General features: G+C 40.6%; 1 protein-coding gene across 3 annotated transcripts in view; it reads right to left on the bottom strand.

Moving 5' to 3' along the window:
- Atrn (attractin) overlaps positions 1-22,133 on the bottom strand; it is a 143,235-nt gene that overhangs the window by 56,651 nt on the left and 64,451 nt on the right. For all 3 annotated transcript variants that reach the window (XM_040744839.1, XM_040744838.1, NM_001281636.1), the window contains 8 exon segments: positions 20,886-20,970; positions 15,468-15,688; positions 13,452-13,573; positions 12,358-12,496; positions 9,296-9,486; positions 5,977-6,196; positions 4,594-4,779; positions 3,871-4,104 (listed from right to left, as the gene is read on the bottom strand). In XM_040744839.1, coding sequence (XP_040600773.1) covers positions 3,871-4,104; positions 4,594-4,779; positions 5,977-6,196; positions 9,296-9,486; positions 12,358-12,496; positions 13,452-13,573; positions 15,468-15,688; positions 20,886-20,970 — 1,398 coding nt within the window.

Here is a 22,133-nt window from a genome sequence, read left to right as displayed (position 1 = left end):
TAGGAAGGAAGAGGCAGGCAGGATTCCTACCCTATGATTCTATCTTGCTTAAGCCCAGAGGTTTCAGGTCAGCCTGGGTAACATAGTGAGATTCCCATCTAACAACAATTTTTCAGTAAATAGAAATAAAGGAAAAAGCTGATTCAAGGCCATCCTTGGCTATATAGCAAGTTTGGGGTCAGTCTAAAAAATATAAACAAAACAAAACCAGGTTCACTAAAAACAAGACTGAGAAAAATATCAAAAACAAATTAGTACCAAAAAAACAAAACATATTATCAAAGCAAGGTGAAAGTCTACAGCAACATAAAAATAATTGTTGTTGTTATTCATTATAAAAACTCATGCTTATGACAGTGTACTTGAAAAACAAAGGAAAGAGGAAAAAAGTCAAACACAATCTCATTGCCCATAAAACATGGCTCATATTTGGTATCTTTCCTTTTGGGATTTTTAAAATTATTTTTCTTTTTGTTCTTCTCATTTTAAAAAAATCAGTAATAGTATGTAACTTTAATACCCTACTTCTCCAATAAATAAGTTATCTGGACAAAAGATAAATAAGCAGAGAAACCTCAGAATTAAATGACTTCTTACATAAAATAAATCTAACATATCCACAGACTACTCCACCTAAATGTCCAAGAATATACATTCTACTCAGCAGCACATGCTGGGACACAAGGCAAACCTTAACAAAAACAAAAACAAAAAATCTATGTATCTTTTCTGTCCATTATGTGATAAAAATTAAAATCAACAGTGAACAAAACTCTAGAAAGTATATAAACTCATAGAGATTAAACAACTCATTACTGAATGATGAAAAAGTCAAAGAAAAAAAATAAAAATCTTCCTGGAACTAAATTAAAATGAAAACACAACACGACAAATTCCCTAGGATACATTAAAAGCAGTTCTAAGAGGCAAGTGATTCCTAAGGGTCTCATTAAGAAATCCAAAAGAGTCCAAATAAATGACTTAATGATGCAAAGGGAAATTTTGGAAAAACAAGAACCAAATCCAACCCAAACCCAGCAGGTGACAAGAAACAATAAAAATCAAAGAAAAAAAATCAATGAAATGGGAACAACAAAACAATACAAAGAACCACTGGGTCTAAGAGCTGGTTCTTTAAAAAGGTGAGAAGAGTGAGAGACCCTTGGCCCAGCTAAAATAAAGAGAGGAAGGGAGGGAGGGAGGGAGGGAGGGAGGAAAGAAGATGAACAGAATCACAAATGAACAGGGAAACATTACAACAGAACCAAAGAAATACAGAATGCTATAAAGAAATACTTTAAAAAGTCACATTTTGTTAAGTTGGACATCTAAAAGAAATGGGAGAATTTCTTTATTCATCCAAACTATCAAAGTTAAATCATATGGCGATCAGCAACCTAAACAGATCACAGCAAACAAGGAGATTGAAACAGTAATAAAAAAGCCTTCCAACTAAAGAGAGTCCAGAACCAGATAGAATCACAGCAGAATTCTACCACACTTTCAAAGAACAACAATCAATAATTCATATATATCCCATATATATAGGATCATTCCCTAAACTCATTCCCAAAGCCAGAATAACTCTAATACTCAGACTAGGTAAAAAAAAAAAAAAAACAAAAACAAAAAAAACCAACCAAACTACAAACCAGTATCCCTGACAAACACACATGCAAAATTTCTCAATAAAATACTAGCAAACACTATATAAGCACATATCAAGAAGACCATCCATAACAAGCAAGTGGGCTTTATATAAGAATTTCAAGTTGAGCCAGGCGTTGGTGGCGCACGCCTTTAATCCCAGCACTCGGGAGGCAGAAGCAGGCGGATTTCTGTGAGTTCGAGACCAGCCTGGTCTACAAGAGCTAGTTCTAGGACAGCCTCCAAAGCCACAGAGAAAAACCAGAAAAAAAAAATTCAGGTTGGCTCAACATACCAAAGTCAGTAAACAGACTAAATCATGTAAGTAGTCTTAATGATGAAATCACATGGTCATCTCAGTAGATGCAGAAAAGGACTGAATTAAAATGCTTTCATGATGAAAGTCCTAGACAGAAAAGGACTGAAATGAACATATCTCAACATAATAAAGGCTGTATATACCAAACCCATAGCCAACATTATGTTAAATGGGAAAAAACTCAAAGCAATCCCATTCGCATAAAAATAAATAAAACAAGGCTGTTCACAATCCCCACTCCTTTTCTTTCTTTTCTTTTTTTGTTTTTGTTTTTACGAGACAGGGTTTCTCTGTATTGTTTTGGAGGCTGTCAGTCCAGCCTGGCCTCGAACTCACAGCGATCCTCCTGCCTCTGCCTCCCGAGTGCTGGGATTAAAGGCGTGCGCCACCACCGCCCGGCTCCCCACTCCTTTTCAATACAGTACTGGAAACACTAAATGAAGCAATAAGGCAGGAGAAAGAAACTAAAGGGATACAAATAAGAAAAGAAGTCAAATTATCCCTATTGACATATGACATGATATTATATACAAGAAGTCTCAAAAATCCATTATTAAACTTTAAGAAACAATCAAAACTTCAATAAAGTAGCAAGGTACAAAGTCACCTTTAAAAAATCAGCAGCTCTAAAGAAAAAAAAATCAGTAGCTCCGAGGCTAGGGAGATGGTTCAGTAGGTAAGAGCACTGACTATTCTTGCAGGGGACCTGAGTTCAATTCCCAGAACCTACAGGGCAGCTCACAACTGTCTCTAAATCCAGTCCCAGTGGATACTATGCCACCTTTTGGCCTCAAAGGGCACTGCATGCACATGGTGCACAGACTAAGTTCCAACAAATACTCATATAGATTAAAAGCAAACAAAACAAAACACCGAGAAAGAGGTCATGGACAAAAATCCAATTTAAAGTGCCAAAGACAATACAATATCTAGGAATAGGAACCTAACCAAGGAGGTGAAGGACTCTACAATGAAAACTCAAATCTCTAAGACAGTGATCAAGAGAGGATCTAGAAAATGGAGTCATCCTGTGTTCATGAATCTTTAGAATTAATACTGTGAAAATGACCGTCGTACCAAAAGCAATGTACAGATCCAATGCAATCCTAATCAAAATACTGACAACATTCTCCACAGGGGAAAAAAATAAATAGAAAAAAGTCCTAAATTCACATGGAACCAGAAAAGACTCTAGATAGCAAAAGCAATGCTGAGCAAAAAGAATACAACTGCAGGGATTGCCACCACAGAGTTCAAGATATATCACTGAGATATAGCAATAAAAACCAATTTGGTATGGACACAAAACAGACATACAGACCAACAGAATAAAACAGAAGAGCCAAACAAATGTTAAAAGCTACAGCCATATAATATTTCACAAAGAGGCAAAAAACATACACTGTAGGAAATGCAACATCATCAACAAAAGATGCTGAGAAAACTAGATGTCCACATGCAGAAGAAGGACAAAAACTAACTCTAAATGGACCAAAGACATAACCCAAAACACTGAAAGTTCTAGAAGAAAACACAGGCAGTACCCTACATGATACATGGTTAGGAAAGGACTTTCTAATGAGGACTCCATTTGCCCAGGAATTGGGGCCAGGAATTGGTAAACGGGACTCCATAAAGCTAAAAAGTTTCTGTGCAGCTAAGAGGGGGAAAAAAATCAATCAAGTTAAGAAGAAACACATAGAACGGGGAGAATCTTTGCAAGTTATACATATGACAGGGGATTAATATCCAAAACACAGAAAGAACTCAAAAATCAGAGTCGAGGAAACAAATGACCCAATTAAAAAGCAGGTTAGGGATCTGTGCTGGCTAGCTTTATGTCAAGGCTTATTTTTTATAAACAGGTAGTGAGAGATCTGAACTAGGATACACAGACATCTTACCTGGACAGTGAATGAAAGACCAGTTGTATCTGCTGTCCTCTAAACACATGCTAGAGTTCAGAAGAGGCTGTGGATACACATTTCCTGTAGAAGCCTGTGAAGGCATCCTTATGGGTCCTTTATAGCTGCCCTCGATACATTTCCCTTTCCCAGTATTGCTAGGATCAGTACACCAGCCACAGCCTGGCTGCTCCAAGCAATGGCTGCAGGTACAGTAGCCAGAGCAATTTTCAGCTATTAAAAAAAGAATTAAACTTGTAATTCACTATCACAAGTAGATTTGAATTTACTGTTGTTACTTTTTCTTTGACATTGATTTACTTCCTTGAATTAATACTAGTACCTTATAGTGACTACTGAAATGAAATAATTTAAAGAGTCCAATATTTTATACATCATATAACAGAGACTTTTCCCACCTTTTCAAGATAAGGATGTTGGACTCAGAAGAGACCTGTGAGGTCCTCTTCTGGAAAGCACTTAATAAAACAGGCAGATTAAAATGTGGAGACATTATAGACATTGAACTATAATATGACCCCAAAGAAGAAAAGTTACTCCTGACCTATCCTAGATTTATCTGATTTACTGCATGGATCACTGTGCCTAATTCTATACACACATTTTAATCTGGAAGGATCAGTCTAACCATCTTCTGAACAGATTTGAGCAGAAGGTCAAGTCCAACTTGCCTATAAATGTTCAAAGACTCTTTTCACTTACGTGGGCAGCTGCTCATTGTATACCACTCCATACACTGGCCAAAAGGGAAGGAGGCCACATAGGCATTGGAGTCTACACACTGCTTCATGTTGCTGCACCACATGCACTCAGAGCTGCTGCTAGTGCACTCACTACACGCTGTCCGCAGGGCACACGGTGTCCGGCACTGCTTGGCACTGTGGTTTGCTGGGAATTAAGTCCAAAAGGGACACTGGTCAGCTAAGATTGAAGACTTTTCAATATGCATTATGAAATCAGTTCAGCACTATACTACACAGAGGAAAACCCAGGAAACTTGGGAGGCATAGGTACTGCTTATTCAAGTGTACTTAAGCATTTAGAGGAAACTGGACTTTCTTTTCAAAAAGTACCAAAGACAAAGGTGGGGAAACAAAAGAATTAATAGAACACAGGTGACTTATGATGAACCTCAGGGAACTTAGAACTATTTGAGTTTGTTAAAGTCTATATTTACAATTTTAAGGGATGACAACATTAAATTCACCAAAGCATTTAGCATTCAACAAGGATGGAAAGCTTTCCTGTAAGAAATTTAGAAATTCAGGGGGCTGGAGAGATGGCTCAATAGTTAAAAGCATGTATTGCTTTTCCAGAGGACCGAGTTCAACTCCTAGTACTCACGTCAAGCTCACAACCAACTGTAACTCCAGTTCCAAGGGATCTGACCCCATATACACACACACAAACCCCACGTGATTAAAAGATAAACAAACATTTTTACGTATTTTAGAAAACCTCTCCTAAGACTAACCCACGCTGTGAATCTCTTCTATAACTCAGTTTTACCCAAGCAAAGTACAATACCTTCCTGGAACTGGGCCTGCTGGGAATGGAATCCAACCTCCCAAAATACCCACACTTGCCCCTCTTGCTTCTGAGTTATCAGTTGTGTGTGGTTGCCCTGGGCCTGCATCAGCACAGGACTGTCACAACCTAGGGGTGACTCTGTCTGTGTCTTTTGCCATGCCCCTCCCCACAGCAGTTTTCTGAGTACTGTCTTGATTTGCTGCTTTTCTAAAGGTTTCTGTGTTATTCTTTCTCCCATAGCCTTTCTCTGCCAACACTAAGAAAATTATCTACCTTTCAGAACAATTCTCAACACTTTATGGTCAACAAAGCAGTCTAGCTCGATTAAATTAAGTTCTTTCAGTAATTTTATTTTTGGTTTTGAGTATGACTCAAACCAACAAAGACTTTTTCCGTCTGCACTGGGATTTGGGTTCTGTCTGAAATAAATATGCCTGAATCAGTGTTTTCTGACTGCTGTCATGAGTATTTTATGCATCTCAGTACTCAATCAACAACACCTCCTATGCTTTCCTAGCAAACCTCTTGGAGCACTGCATTCATCTATGTCCTTACCAGGCCTTTCACAAACACTGCCATTGAGTGGGTTGATGCAGGTTGCAGCCTTCAATCCCCGAGTACTAGGCTCTGACAAGATCCCACAGAAACCAGCATCACTGGGCTCGGATGGCATCCACTGCAGCAAACTATTTGTAAATGGAGACATATCCTCCCAGCACCAATAAGACACATTGATCTTCCGAAGACCAACCCATGGAGTCAGAGTGAGCTTGGACTATAGGCAAAAGACACAGTTATGAATACACCCAATGTGTTTTCCAAAACAGGCTTTGACATAAAAACCACTAGTTTGGGCATACCCCACAGATACACAGAAAACTCCTATTTCCCAAACTCAGGCAAGCAGACTAAATGATCATTTCAATATGATAATTTTGCAAATTATAAAAGTGGCTCAAAGAATATGACACAAGACTTTCAGAGATCAGTAGCAAAGCAATAACTAAGTTTCAAATGACTTAAGTTCTATGAGATGTGCTTATAAAAAACAATCATCCACAAATATGATTCATAAATGGCTCATAAATGAAGTCACCTTATTAATACTTATAAAACATTGGTTGTATGCCTAACCACAGATCATTTTCTGAGCCTATAATGCCAGTTCTTTTTATTTAAAATTTGTACCTTGGCCACAGGGCACAGTCTGACACACACATTTTCTTTTCCAGTTTTCCTGCTACATAACTGCCAAAACTCAGTCTTATCTGTGTTGTTCAAGGGGACAGATTTCCTTCTTCTTTTAAAGATAACATCCTACTGTGTATATGTGTATGTACCACACTTTATCTATTTATCTGTGTTTGTGTCACATTTTATCTATTTAGCTAACTCCACACTACATTTTATTTTTTAAAAAACTCATGAACGTGTGGAATGGTTTCTGCCTCTTCTACTTTTTTGCAAGAAGTGAGATCCAGTGTCTCCTAGGCATGTACTCTACCATTGAGCTCCTGTCTTGGGTAGCCCTGAAATTTCTTTCTCATTCCAACTTTGTATTTGTTGTTGTTGTCTGGTTTTGGTTTTGGTTTTTTTGAGACAAGGTGTCCCCATACAGCCTTAGATGGTATGGCATTCCCTATACAGACCAGGGTGGCCTTGAACTTACAGAGATCTACCTATCTCTGTCTCCTGAGTGCTGGGATTAAAGGCATGATGCACAGTGCTTGGTTCCTCATTGCAATTTAAAAACAATAACAACAACAAACTTTATAGGAACTGAAGAGATGGCTCATCAGATAATGCTGCTCTCCCAGAGGACCAGAGTTTGGATTCCAGCACCCACATCAGGCAGCTTATAACTGCAATTATAGCTCCAGGGGCTCCAATACCCTCTTCTGGCCCCTGTGGGCAGACCCTTCTCCTCCAAGCTCCCTCAATATCACAAGTACCTATTACACATTTCAAAGTTGCTAATCTCCCGACCCTTCTCCCCCCAGATACCTGTCCTCCTTATAATCCACATGATTTGTTCATCCCACACTCTCTTTCATCTCTTTTTCTTCTTGCTATCTCACTAGCTCCATTATTCTCTCCTATTTCCCTAGCCCTGGCCTTGTTTAGTCAGCTTCTTTTTCTGTCTGCTCTAGATTCTTCCAAATGCCTCTGGATATTTTCTCTCTCTTATTCACAATAAAAATAGAGAGGTCATGTCAGCAGTCTCCACCCCCACATACACCTTGTGCCAAACACCTGAGAGGGGCACAAATGGACCCCTTTGCAAGGTGCCCAGTCTCTCCCAACCAAACAAAGGTACTGATTTGACTTTCCTAAGGTATGGACCATTTGCTTCTGTTGGCTTTTGCCACACATCATATTCGACTGCAAATTCTAGAGCCTGCCTCTCCAGCCACTTCTCCACTTGCTCTAATCACTCCTCTCTGTCTACTCTGGTACATGCCACCTCTGAGCTGGCTGCTCAGTCTGTGTCTGCCTCAGAGCTTACTCCTGCTACAAAACTCCTGCCAGTGTGTCAGACACAAAATGTATGCTAGGGGCGCGGTAAAGAAACTGCAGATACCACACTGCTCCATTATTGGGAAAGGTTTTTATTGTGAATAAGAGAGAGAAAATATCCAGAGGCATCTGCAAGAGTCCAGAGCAGAGAGAGAGAAACAAACTGGATATGGCTAGGGCTAGAGAAATGGGATAGTGGGAAAGAAGAGTGGAGATAGCAAGAGATAAAGAGAGAATGTGTGAGGTGGACGTATCATGTGTATTATAAGGAAAATTAGTTACTGTAGTGTAAAAAGCGGCATGAGAGAGAGGCATCATGCCACAGAGCTCAGAGTGGTTTTATTATGGGAAAGGGGGGAGGGAGGAGACCAGCTTCTGGGGACAGGAGCAGCAGAAAAGAAAAGATGGGGGAGAGGGGACACAGGGCAACAGACAGGCAGAGAAGCAGAGAGAGGAGGGGGGACACAGGCACACAGAGAGAAAGACGGGAGGTGGGCAGTGCCCTTTTAAAAAGGAACATAGTGAATGTGCACAGGAGGTGCACTTGGTGGCTGTAGCTGAGGATTGTAAACAAATGGCTTAATAACACCTAGCTAACTAGCTTTGTACTTGTTCTTCTTCCAAGAAGAATCTAGATATAGAACCAGTATGAGGTCTGGAGAGATGGCTCAGAGGTTAAGAGCACTGACTGCTCTTCCAGAGGTCTTGAGTTCAATTCAATCTGGTGTATATGTAATAAATAAATAAATCTTTAAAAAACAGGATGAAATAATCTAACGACTTTTGGCCTATAGAGAGTGATACTAGTAGGAGGTGTGGCTTTGTTGCAGTAGGTGTGCCTTGCTAGAGGAAGTGTGTCACTGGGGGGAGGGTCTGAGGTCTCATATGCTCAAGCTCACCCAGTGCTAGACACAGTTCACATCCTGTTGCCTGTGAATCAAGATGGAGAACTCTCACCCTGCACACTGCTTTGCTTTCCACCATGATGATAATGGACTGAACCTCTAAAACTGTGAGCCAGCCCCAACTAAATGTTTGTCTTTATATGAATTGCCATGGTCATGGTGTCTCTTCATAGCAATAGAAACCCTAACCAATACATCAAAATATGTGTACATATTACTATTCATTCCATATATTCATATCTTATAATTTACTTAATAAACATGACTAATAAAAATATTCTTTAAGATAAAAAGAAAGGTATTAAAACAAGAGACTCTGAAGTATAGAGCTATAGTCTATTATTAATCAGTTATTGAAATTCTCTATCTTATGTAGCCTTCCACACATAAGCTGCTGTTATGCCTTCAGAAAAAAGGTACTAGAAACCAAAGTTCTGAAAATGTTAACTCACCATGCTCTGAGATGACTGCATTAATCGAAGATGCTTAAGGACGAATTCCACCTTCTTCTGGGATGTAAGGGAAGCCAAAAAGGCATTGTGGTTTCTACAGGACAACTTAGCATTGTCATAATTTTCCTTAGCAGTAGTGATTTTCAGACATGAGTTTCCAACCAAATGCCAGCCAATGCCACAGATATTTTCTTTTATAAAGGGGGAAGAAGAAAGTAAACAAAGATTTAGAAATTATATAGGAATAATATATTACTGATTCAATCACTGAACATCTAAGCTCATTCTTCTGATTTGAATTCCAGGTGCTTCTTTAGAGTATTGGATACAATATTAACTTCCATATACAGAAAAAACTTTGAAAATAAATTATTTTATTTTTTTAAATTACATGTATATGTGCATCTTTTTTCTTTTTTTTTTTTTTTTTTGGTTTTTCGAGACAGGGTTTCTCTGTGGCTTTGGAGGCTGTCCTGGAACTTGCTCTGTAGACCAGGCTGGCCTCAAACTCACAGAGATCCGTCTACCTCTGCCTCCCGAGTACTGGGATTAAAGGCGTGCGCCACCAACGCCCAGCTATATGTGCATCTTGAGTGTGGGTTTGAACGTAAGTCTGCAGTGCCCACAGACCATAAGAGGGCATCAGATCCAAGCTAAAGTTACAAGAGTTGTGAGCTGCCCAGCATGGACACTGGGGATTAACTTTGGGTCCTCTGGAAGAATGGTATGCACTCTTTTTTTTTTTTTTTTTTTGGTTTTCGAAACAGGGTTTCTCTGTATAGCTTTGTAGACTAGGCTGGCCTCGAACCCATAGAGATCAGCCAGCCTCTGCCTCCTCAGTGCTGGGATTAAAGGCGTGTGCCACTACTACCCGGCAAGTATGCACTCTTATCTGCTGAGCCTTCTCTCCAGCCCCAGAATAAAAGACCTTTTAAAAGATTCATCAATCACATTTCCTGGCTTTCAGGAAGTATACTCTGGGTCAGTGCTCCTACATCCATGGTTAGATATTGGTGTAACTCTTTTTAAAGAAAAATAAAAAAGAAGACTAAATTTCCTGAATGAAAAGCATACAAATAAATATGTATATTGGAAGGATGGGGTAGAGAACTGCAACTGGGGACTTGGGAAGTGATTCAGTGGGTGAAATACTTGTGCCAAGCCTAAGGACCCAGTTCAGGTCCCCAGGATCCACATAAAAAGCTAGGCATGGTTTTGCTCACTTATAATCTCAGCCAAGGGCTGGAGGCAGGAGCATGTCTGAGGCTTTCAAGTCAGCTAGCCTAGATAATCAATGAGCTCCACATTCAGTCAAGGACCCTATCTTAAAGCAATTGAATGTGGATAGTGATAAAGAAATATACCAGAAGTTAACATCTGGTCTCCAATGCTCGTACATGTGTATATGTATCTGCATGAAGATGTACATATACAGGAAAAAGTAATCTGCAAATGGAATTAAATTGGGGAAATGGGTAAATTTCCTCAGGTAAAAGTCCTCAAATGATACCCTGTTTTTACATCATGAGATAGAAGGTATAAGAAATGTAGAGACATACCAAAAATGAGATGAAGAGGGAGAGTGGCTTAGGAAAAACCTCAAAGTAGTATGGCATACAAAGGGAGTCTGCAGTCTCCTTCTGTGATTGTGCTGAGCTCATGTAAAGTATTGCATGGAAGTGTGGTTTGCTCCTGGACACCACATGAAAGTGAACAAGCAGGAGACTTCCTCAGAACCGAAGCACATTGTTGAAGACACCAACAATGCTCATTAACTAGAACAGCTATTAAGACAGTCAGAGGCCTGTGGAAAGGTATAACTCAAGAGCAGATAAACTTGCTGTTCAGAATGTGGTATAAGCAATGAGTCAAAATTACAAGCTCTATATTAGAATATGCCCTTTATGTTAAAGGTGCCTAGGAACTCTGTTGGACATTAAAGTGCGAGACACAAAACAAAAAGGACAGAAACCTGTAGTGGTTTGAATAAGAATGATCCTCATAGGTTCATATATGAATACTTAGTCACTATTAGAGAAGGGTTGGGGGTGTATAACCTCACTGTAGATGTGGGCTTGTTAGAGGAAGTGTGTCATTAGGGGTGGGGGAGAGACTATGAACTTTCAAAAGCCCATGCATCCCCTCTGCTTACAGATCAGGATATAGCTTTCAGCTATTACTCCAACACCTGCTTGTGTGCTGCCATGCTCCTGCCATGATAATAGCCTCTGAAACTAAATGTTCCCTTTCCTAAGAGTTGCCTTGGACCAGGCAGTAGTGGTGCACGCCTTTAATCCCAGCACTCGGGAGGCCAGAGGTAGAAGGATCTCTGTGAGTTTGAGGTCAGCCTGGCCTACAGAGAGAGTTCCAGAATAGTCAAGGCTATTACATAGAGAAACCCTGTCTTGAACACCTACCCCCCAAAAAATAGTTGCCTTGGTAGTGGTGTCTCTTCACAGCAATAAAACACAGACTAAAATAAAGCCCATTGGGCAAACTAAATAAAATGCTTTCACAGAGTTCAGATCAACTGCCCTACTCAAGCCTCAGATGCTGGAGAGCCATAGAAACCCCCCCTTCCAGGAAATCCTGACCCAGCAAATACATCATAGAGATTTAGTCATGGGTAGCTGGTTTTAGGACCTAAAATCATCACCCTGAACCTCGACTGAAATATTCAGGAAGGAAGGTCACATTAGATGAGGTTGTTACAGAAATCTCTCCTCACTGAATTATCAGGGAGTACTTCCTGCAGGACCCTGGCTGTCACTGAGACTGCTGAACTCTAGTACCAGGTTACCACAGCAGAAGGAGGGACAGGGGGACACGGTTTGTGATATAGGTCTAAGTTACCGTCCAATTCTCTAGAATTATTTCAAAGGTCAGTTGAATAAATATGTGAGAAGCACATTTAAGTTAAAAACAAATACAAAGTAATTCCCCCAAATAGTGAGAGGGCTAAATAGACAGAATATGCTTCTCTTTCCTAGGTTCAACCTAACCTAGGGAGGATCAAGTTTTGGCCCCTCACAGAGGGTATCCCAGTTGCAAGGCCTACCTACCAGGCAGAGCGATGCACTCCTGATTCCGGGGCTCCCACTGGCAGTTCTGGTCTAAGGCACAGCTTCTGCAGCTTGTTTTCTTATTGCAGTAGTACATGGGGTTATCCTTGGGGCAATTGTCATACTTGGAAATGGAGATCTAGAACACAGTGAAGAAGTGTTTATGCTTATATTCACACAAAGAACCCAGTGAGGACTAATAGGGTCCTAAAGACAGTAACTGAGGATCGTAACTGCAGATAGAGGGGAGGGAGGGAGGGAGGAAGGGCTAAATAGATAGAATAAACAGGAAACAGTACTGTAGTGGGAATATCACAGTGCATTCTCACTAACATGCCTTTAGATGGCAAGGTAGCCCATTGGAACCACCACACCTCATTTAACAATTATCTGTAAAATGTGAAAGCTGTCCGGGTGGTGGTGGCGGCGGCGCATGCCTTTAATCCCAGCACTTGGGAGGCAGAGGCAGGTGGATCTCTGTGAGTTCGAGGCTGGGCTGGACCTACAGACTCCAAAACAATACAAAGAAACCCTGTCTCATAAAAACCAAAAAAAAAAAAAAAAAAAAAAAGTGAAAGCTGAACCTGCTGCTTTTTCCAGTGTTCCTTCCAACCTCCCCCACACAATAGCAGTCTCAAGTCTTATATCTTATGGACAGCAGTAAACTGGGAAAAAAAAACATGCCATAAATCATCAAACACAATAAAATCACCTTATCTTCTTTAGCCTATTATTACCTAAATTTAAAGTCATACATGGTGAACAAAGAGGTTATGCTGAGTGAAGATATAAGACAAATATTTATTTATTTTTCTTTGTTCATTTTTGGTTTTTCAAGACAGGGTTTCTCTGTAAAGACAAAGATATTTTATAAAACACTTTTTCTAAAACACTACCCACAAACCTCAGTATCTGGAAAGACCCTTGGAATCAGAATGTATACAGCATGCCTTCCTAAGAGAAAACCTGAATGACAGTAAAATTCAAATCTACATCCCATTTTAAAAATAAATCTGCTCATTATTTACACTATACCCAAACTCAACTAGCATTTTTTTGCTGTCCTCTAAAATCCTTGTCAAACAGTATCTGACCTGGCCTTCTGTGCAGCTGTGGTTCACAGGGACACAGTGATCATTGCACCAGTGGCAGTCATTGGTATTGGCTGTGCAGCTGTAACAATCTGTGTGCTGGTCACATCTGTCATGGTCAAGGGCTATGAAGAGAAGAAAAACCCATCAACTATGTGACAGCCTCTGTTGATCAGAATCTGAGACAGATAAGCTCTGACCAATGGTTGGGAAGCAAATGTAGGGTCAAACTGAAAGGAAAAAGCACTGCCATATTCAGGTTGAAATAAAAGACATAAGCAGACAATCTAAAAAATACTGTTTTGTAACTTGCCGCCCCCCACACACAAAGTATACAGAAAGTGAAAAGCAAAGGTCTGTGAATTTCATAGCAATTCTAAGACATAATGGAAGATCTGGGCCTTTGGATGCTTTTCTTCTCTGGACAAATAACAACTAGCAATAGAATTAGCACCAGAAGCTGTCCAGGAGCCCAAGAAAGTAAGTAATACAAGGGACCAAGACATTCCTCCTAGCTACAAATGCAAGGCATATCTGGGTGCAGGTATATCCAGTGACCAAGAACTCCATAGGAGGTACTTGCTAAGCTGTACTCTATACACACCTGAATTGAAGACTGTGTTTCAGAACTTCCACTCTGAAGACAGCCAACGAGAAGCTACAAAGCCATGCTGCCTCATCTTTAAACCATCTCACAGACATGAGACAAACAAGCATGAAGAGAGGCCACTGGCCTAATGTCACACAAACTCTCCTGGTCAGTTTGTACCTTAGGCTGCTTTTCCTGCCAAGTTTATTATCCCAAAAAGTGAGACAAAACCAATGAGCTCATAATGAACCACCTAAGATAAACTATTTCAACACACTAACATTTAAGCTGAAGTTTAAAAATTTGTTATCCTACTGATTCTAACTGTTCTGGGAGAGTCAGGCATCCTAACAGGCTCTGGTAATCTGTTTTCTATCAATGAGCCAAAATTCCAAAAGACAGCACAGCCTCAAGACCTGTATGTCCCTGCATAGCTTAATTTGGCACATACCAGGTAAATAAAAGCAATCCCTATTCAATATAACTCTCATGTTAAGTGCAACATCAGTCTTACTAAGTAAGTAATATAGTCTCATACTTTAAATTGATTGATATGAACAAATACCTTGGCATTCTTATGTTTTCAAGGATTTTTATACATGTTACTTCACTGAGTTGATGAAGTGGTACTTACGGCAACCACTAAGCAAGTAGATAAGGAGACAAAAATAACGAGAACAGCTCAGGGGCTCTAGACTCAGGGACCTCAGTGTGTCTGTCATGCTGCACTGCTGTATCCAGCTAAAGGGGCTGGATATACTCTGTAAGGACGGCAGCTCTATCACCATCTACCAGAACAATTTGCTATATGTGATCCCCCCATTCTTACTCTTAACATTAGACATCCATCAACGATATAGCAGCCAATAGCCACATACAGTCTTTTATTGTTGATGTTTTTGGCTTTTGTCTCAGCCTCCTGAGTATTTGGATTATGGGCATGTGCTCATACATCTGGCTCATTACATGCACTTTTAAAGTAAAACTAAAAATAAAAAATAAAACCAATCAGCCCCTTAGTTAGACTAGCCACATTTCAAACATCTGATAGCACCAGATTGCTAGTGGCTACTACACTGAACAAAGAAAGTATGTAACATTTCCATCATCAAAAAATTTCACATGCCTATAATCCCAGCATTCAGGAGGCTGAGGGAGGAAGACCACAAGAAGTTTAAGGCTAGTTTGAGCTACGCAGCAAGATCCTGTTTCAAAAAACAATCCAAAATTCCACCAGACAGCACAGCCTCAGACCACTGCAGCCAGACCTGGAATTGTTAAAGAAAGCCAACATAATGATGGGAAGGTTTATACTAGTTATCAGGAAACAACCAGAGAATAAGGTGAACATAAAAATTGCATACATATTAAGCTCCCTCATAATCCAGATAAAATTAGACATTTAATTCTAAGTAGGAAAAAAAACCTACTTCTTTTGGAAAAACATTCTGATTTTAACTTTTCTGCTTGTTCTTCAGTTGCCAACTCCCAGGAGGTACATCGAGATGACACTGTGTCCCACAGACACCGGATACCAGGTCCTGCTGCTACACAAGCTGCCTCACTGTGGTGGGCGTCACATTGCTCCGAGGTAAAGACTAAGACGTCACTGAGGAGGAGGCTGTTGAAACCGCCGAACACATACATGGTACTGAGAGGAGAGAAAGAAGGAATTTACCAAAAATGCACGCAACACATGCATGACATAGGGTTTGTTTTAGTTGTTGGCATTGGAATTTTTGAGACAGGTTTCACTGTGTAGCCCTTGCTGGTCTAGAGCTTTTGTAGACTAGACTGGTCTCCACCTTGGGGCCATCTTCCTGCTTCTGCCTCCCAAGTGCTAGGATTTTTAAATGCTGGCTTAAACTTTTGACTGTCAGTCTTTAGAAAACTTGTGTCAAAAGTCGTCTGCAAGGGCTAGTCAGAAGGTTTAGCAGGTGAAGCACTTGCCACACAATTGGACAATCTGAGTTCATTCCCTGGAATCATACAGGTGAAAGAAAGAAGTGACTTCACAAAGTTGTCCTCTGACTGCCAACATGTGCTACAGCACTCACGTGGCCCCCCCAAAATAAAAAAGCAAACACATAATTAATTAATTTTAAGTGCTCTGAGAAATTTACAAGGTCTCAAAAACCAATCTATTCTCTACAATTCCACCTTCCACCCTGCTAGGTGATCACTCAGAATAGTTTCAATAATCTGTCAATGTGCATGTAGAAAATTAGTTCACAGGGAAAGTGGCATTTTTAAAAGATGTATTTTTTAATTGTGTGTGTGTGTGTGCATGCGTGCGCGCGCGCACATGTGGGTATGTGTACATATGTATGGGTGCCCACTGGCCAGAAGGTGTTATAGTCCCTGGAGCTGGAATGACATTTTCTATTAGTAGGCAAAAGATAAGACTCCTGGGGCTGGAGAGATGACTCAGCAGTAAAAAGAGCTTGCTGCTCTTCCAAAGGACAGGGTTTTGTTCCCAGCACCCACAACAGGAAGCTCACAAACATACAACTCCAGTTTGAGGAGACCTCCCTCCCTCTTCTTTCCTGTGTGGGGACCCACATGTACATACACGTACACACACACACACACCACACACACACACACACACACACACACACACACACACACACACACACACACACACACACACAGAGAGAGAGAGAGAGAGAGAGAGAGAGAGAGAGAGAGAGAGAGAGAGAGAGAGAGAGAGCAAAGAAAATTTTAATACAAAGAAGGCTACATACAGAGAATGAGAGAAAATTACAGACAGGAAAAGTAGTCCTAGAAGACTTTAGCCAAGTGAGAAAGCAAGAATTCTAACCCAATTAATAACTTCTTAAGATCTTTCCCCATTCCTACATATAAATACAGCATTTTCTGGGAATATTTCCAGAAGTCCCATTTACAGAAAAAAAAAAAGGAACAAACGTTACATAATATTTGAATTGGTGAGATTTCATGCAACAGGCAAGCTCATACACTATTGCTGGGCATGTAAGATTGTAGAAGTCCACACAAGGGATTTTGGCAACTTGAAACAAAAGTAAACCTTAAATCACTTTTCCAGAAATCACACAGAGATAGTGCCACAGAGTGATCTTCAGTATATACTGTTAGATGAATGTATAGTGGAAGAATAGGCAAAGCATAAAAAATATAGAATATATTGTCACTTACTTTTGGGAAGGGGAAAAAAAAGGTCTGACACACATATAATCTATTCCCCTTTACAAAAACAAGACACACAACATTTCTTTTAACTTTGCTTTTGCTTGCTGGAGATAGGGTCTCACCCAGAACTCTGTAGCCTACACTGCCCTAAAACTTAGGACTTTCAACCTCGAAGAATTCCTCTGATCTCAGATACCTGAGTGCTGGGATTACAGCCATGAGCTACCCTGCCTGCCCAACATGTGTTGTTAAAAGAGAGATCCAGTGACAACGGAAAAAACTAGGACTTAGATTGTAGTGTTTAAAACTCACTTTGAAAAAGCAGAATATATCTGAATTAGGTGATCTTCCACAAGCTAAAAAACAAAACAATCCCCCAGACCCTGTCATTTAGACCTTTCTAGAGAAAAATCTAACTTCATGTCTAAGTCAAGAAATGCTTACAATGCATTTGCAGTATGTACACCAAAGACACATTAGTGCTGCCAGACTCAAGTGCTATTGGGAAAAGATACTTATTAGCTAGAGTTAAGAACTACACCAGAATGAAATACATCAAATACTTTTAAATCCAAGTTCATAATGATATTTACCCCCTCAAAAGAAACCTCTTCTGTTACCTCTGGGTTATAATAATCAAGGACCTATTCCATCTCCAATATTTAATTGGAGCAAGTTTAATACTAATCCACAATGAGGAATTGGTAACTCACCTGCACTGGTCTTCAATTTTTCTCTCCAAGTCAAGAAAGGACTAAAGAAAGCATAGTGATTGTGTGGCTCTGTATTCATTACAATATCTGAAAACCAGACATTTCAATAACCAAAAAGAAAAACTTGCGGATTAATTTTTGACCTCACTACTGGCTCCTGAGTCTGACATGAGTCAAACTGGATTTACTTAATAAATCTGTGGTCTGAACTGAGCACAGCTGGTGTCCTCCTTAGCTCTAAACATCCCAGATCACACAATGGCTCTAAGAGGGTGGGAGAGCCTCCCAAGGCTTAGAGAAGGCAACTAAGATAAATACCGACTCTCCATCTAGCAAGGTCAGCCTCACGGCCTTCTCTCCTTCAACTTCTCTTAGACCCATAATTAGAACAATTAAATCAGACATGACTGGTCAAGGGCTGCTAACTGATACAACACAAGAGATCAAAGTTTCTTCTTCGACAAATCATTTCATACAACTAACCTGCAACCATGGCTTTCTACCATTCCCTACCTCCTCCAACCCTGCCTGAAATTCAAATACACCACAAGAATTACACAAAAATAAAAACAATGTAATTCAAACAGCTACTCCTGATTTTGATTCATGGCTAAACTAGACTTTATGACAAACTGTCAACTTCTCTGAGTTTGTGTAAAACTACTTAAGACTGTTTTAACAGACGATTCATTCATTTGATATAATAGTTAAGTATATATTAGTATACTTGCCACCTAGCAAATGCCCACAACGTGCCTAACCCTGTGCTAGGACAGCACCAAGAACACACAAATGAAGAGAGATGGCATAGCCAGCCACCAGCAAGGCCAGGTGGCCTGATGCTTGCCAGGTGAAAATCTCAAGAGGCACTTAGGACATTTTCTGAGGGAAACAATCAGATTGCAATTCAGGATAACACTCAAGTTAACGAGATAATTAAAAAGTTCTCCCACTTTAGTATCTAGGCATAAATAGAATGGTCTGCCACAAAATCCTATATACTTGTAAAAACAAATCATTTGATTAAAGATACCACCTTTCCCCAATATCTAGCCTCTAAATGGTCAATTCTTCCCATTTCCAGCATGTCATTTTTGTACTTTTCCTAATACAAGTAATCGAACTGAAAATTTGAAAACCTAAGGAAATATATAAGCATTACAGAATTTAAATAGTTTTAAGGTATATACAACTTTGAATTTTTTGCTTTTGTTTTTTTGTTTGTTTGTTTTGCAACACTGGTTTTTCTGTGTAACAGCTCTGCCTGTCATGGAACTCACTTTGTAGACCAGGATGGCCTCAAACTCAGAGAGATCTGCCTGTTTTGGCCTCCCAGGGTGCTGGGATTAAAGGTGTGTGTCACCACTTAGCAGGATTTATACAATTTGAATTTTAAAAAGGGAAGTAGAAAGCAGTAATAGTAGCAAAATAAGGAAAGTTAACATCAGCAGTCTGCTGAGCTTCTCCATCTTTAAAGTGACCATGTAAATGACATTCTACGTGTCCCTTAGGCAAATGCTGCATCTGAGGAAGGCACAGTGCTGGGGTGGGAACTCAGCATCTTGCCCATCTCGGGTAAGCACTCATCTGTAGGGCCACAGTCCCAGTTCTCTGAATGTCCTTTCCTGGACTAAGCTTCTCTGGGGCAGAAAGAGCTCTGCTGGTCAGAACTGTCTGTAACTCCAGTTTCAGGTGATCTGATACCTTTACACAGACATACATGAATGCATATGGAATCAAAATAAATTATAAAAAAAACAAAAACAAAACCTCTGCATTACATGGATCAGGGGAGTGTTAGCCTACAATCCCAGTGCCAGTAAGTCTGGGAAACAGGGAGGTTCCCAAGAGATATGCATGATACCCCAGTGAAGTGGAATGAGGCAAGCTCTCCTGAGCAGATTGGGAACATGGGGGGAGGGGAGAGGGAACCAGGAAAAAGAGAGGGGGATAAGAGGAGGGGAGAAGAAGACATGGGGGAGCAGGAAGGTTGAGCCGGGGTAAGAACAGAGGAGAGCAGGATGAGAGACACCATAACAGATGGAGTCATTATAGGTTTTAGGAGAGAGCTGACACTAGTGAGATATCCAGAAATCTACAAGGATAACACCAACTGGCAAACTAAGCAATAGTGGAGAGACTACATTAATAGCCCCTTCCTGATGATAATGTTGATGACTACCTTATATGCCATCCTAGAACCTTCATCCAGTGACTGATGGAAGCAGAGACAGATAAAACACTGAACTGAACCCCTGAAACCCAGTGACAGAGATGGAGGAGTGTTGAGCAAAAGGATCAAGACCGTGCTGGTGAAACCCACAAAGACAGCTGACTGGACAAGGGGGAGCTCTTGAACCCCAGGCTGATGGCTGAGAGGCCAACAGGAGACTGATCCAGACTCCACCAATGTAGTGCCAGTGAGGAGGCCTCAGCAATCTCTGGGGCCTTGGGTAGTAGATCAGTGTTCACCATGTCGAACAAATGAACTTTGGGAGCCCATTCCACATGGAGGGATGCTCTCTTAGCCTGGACACATGGGGAAGGGCCTAGGTCCTGCCCTGGATGAAATGACAGACTCTGGAGATCCTCCCAAGGAAGGCCTCACCCTCCCTGGGGAATGATGTGGGGATTGGGCCAGGGGCTGGGGCTGGAGGACTGGTGGAGGGACAAGGGAGGAGGGGTGGGAGAGGGAGCTGGGATTGACATGTGAAGCATGCATGTTTCTAATTTAAATAACAACATATATTGAGAAAAACAAAAAACAAAAAAACAACTTGCTCTTTCTCCACAATCTCCCTGATCCTGTTCCCCTTACCTTATCCTGCACTTAAACTACCCTCTCCTTTTTTTTTCTCCCTAAACCTCTTACCATTCAGATATAACTATCAGAAAACTGATACAAAAAAATATATATATATAAGATATAAGACAGTGACACAACTTTAGCTTTCCAGTTACCTGTTGTGCAAGACTGCTGAATGGCCAAATCTGTTGACATCGTGGTGGAGATCAGGTCTGGGAAGCACTGACCATCGGTCACAAGCTAAAGGCAAGAAAAACACATTTCAAAGTAGACTGTCATTTACAGTCAACAGGAACTGACAGTCTTTTTTTTTTTTTTTTTTTTTTTTTTTGGTTTTTACGAGACAGGGTTTCTCTGTATTGTTTCGGAGGCTATCGGTCCAGCCTGGCCTCGAACGCACAAAATCCGCCTGCCTCTGCCTCCCGAGTGCTGGGATTAAAGGTGTGCTCCACCACCGCCCGGCGGAACTGACAGTCTTTAAAGAGAAGAATGAAGGCCATGCGTGGTGGCATAACTTTTGATCCTAGCACTCAGGAGGCAGAAGCAGGAGGATCTCTGTGAGTTCAAGGCCAGCCTTGTCTATACAGTGAGTTCCAAGACAAGTTAGGATTATATAGAGAATACCTGCCTCAAAACAAACAAAGAATGCAACGAACACAGTCTTATAAAACATGCTTTTCTTCCTCTTTAGTTATGCTATTATGTGTAAAGGACAGCAGCAGCAGCAGCATTTCAGGGTGTGAAATAAAAGCACTGCACAGAGATGCTAATCAATTAATGCATTTAACACCGCTGCAACCCCTGTGATTGTCACTACTCTACTGTCTGCTTTAGTCTTGAATTTTCTTCTTCCTTGTGGTGCCAGGGATCAGACTCAGGGCCTTGTATATGGCAGATAAGGACTCTACTGCTGAGATGCATCTCCAGTCCACCAAGATACTTTCTAACTTAAAATTTTTAATGTATCTAGGCAGTGGTGGTGCACACCTTTAATCCCAGCACTTGGGAAGCAGAGGCAGGAAGATCTCTGTTTGAGGACAGCCAGGGTTACACAGAGAAACCTGTCTTGAAAAACCAAAAATAAATAAGTAAATAAATAAATTTTAATGCTAGGCGTGGGTCACACACCTATAATCCTAGCACTTGGGGAGGTGGAGACAGGAGAACCAGGAGTTCAAGGTGAGCCTCAATTATAACCACACAGCAAATCTGAGCCTTCCAATAGAGTAAGATCTTGTCTCAAAAAAGGCTGGCCTCCAATTCAGAGATTTATCTGTCTCTCTGTCTCCCAAGCACTGGAATTAAAGGCATGTGCCACCATTCCAGGCTCACAACTGTTTTCTATTTGGCTATATACTGAATTGTTTAATTTTAAAGAAAATATAGGTGGAAAAACTTCTATT

Source organism: Mesocricetus auratus, unplaced genomic scaffold (assembly GCF_017639785.1).
Source record: "Mesocricetus auratus isolate SY011 unplaced genomic scaffold, BCM_Maur_2.0 Super-Scaffold_100004, whole genome shotgun sequence".
In the NCBI taxonomy this organism is placed as follows: domain Eukaryota; kingdom Metazoa; phylum Chordata; class Mammalia; order Rodentia; family Cricetidae; genus Mesocricetus; species Mesocricetus auratus.
This window is presented reverse-complemented; position numbering and strand designations above follow the sequence as displayed.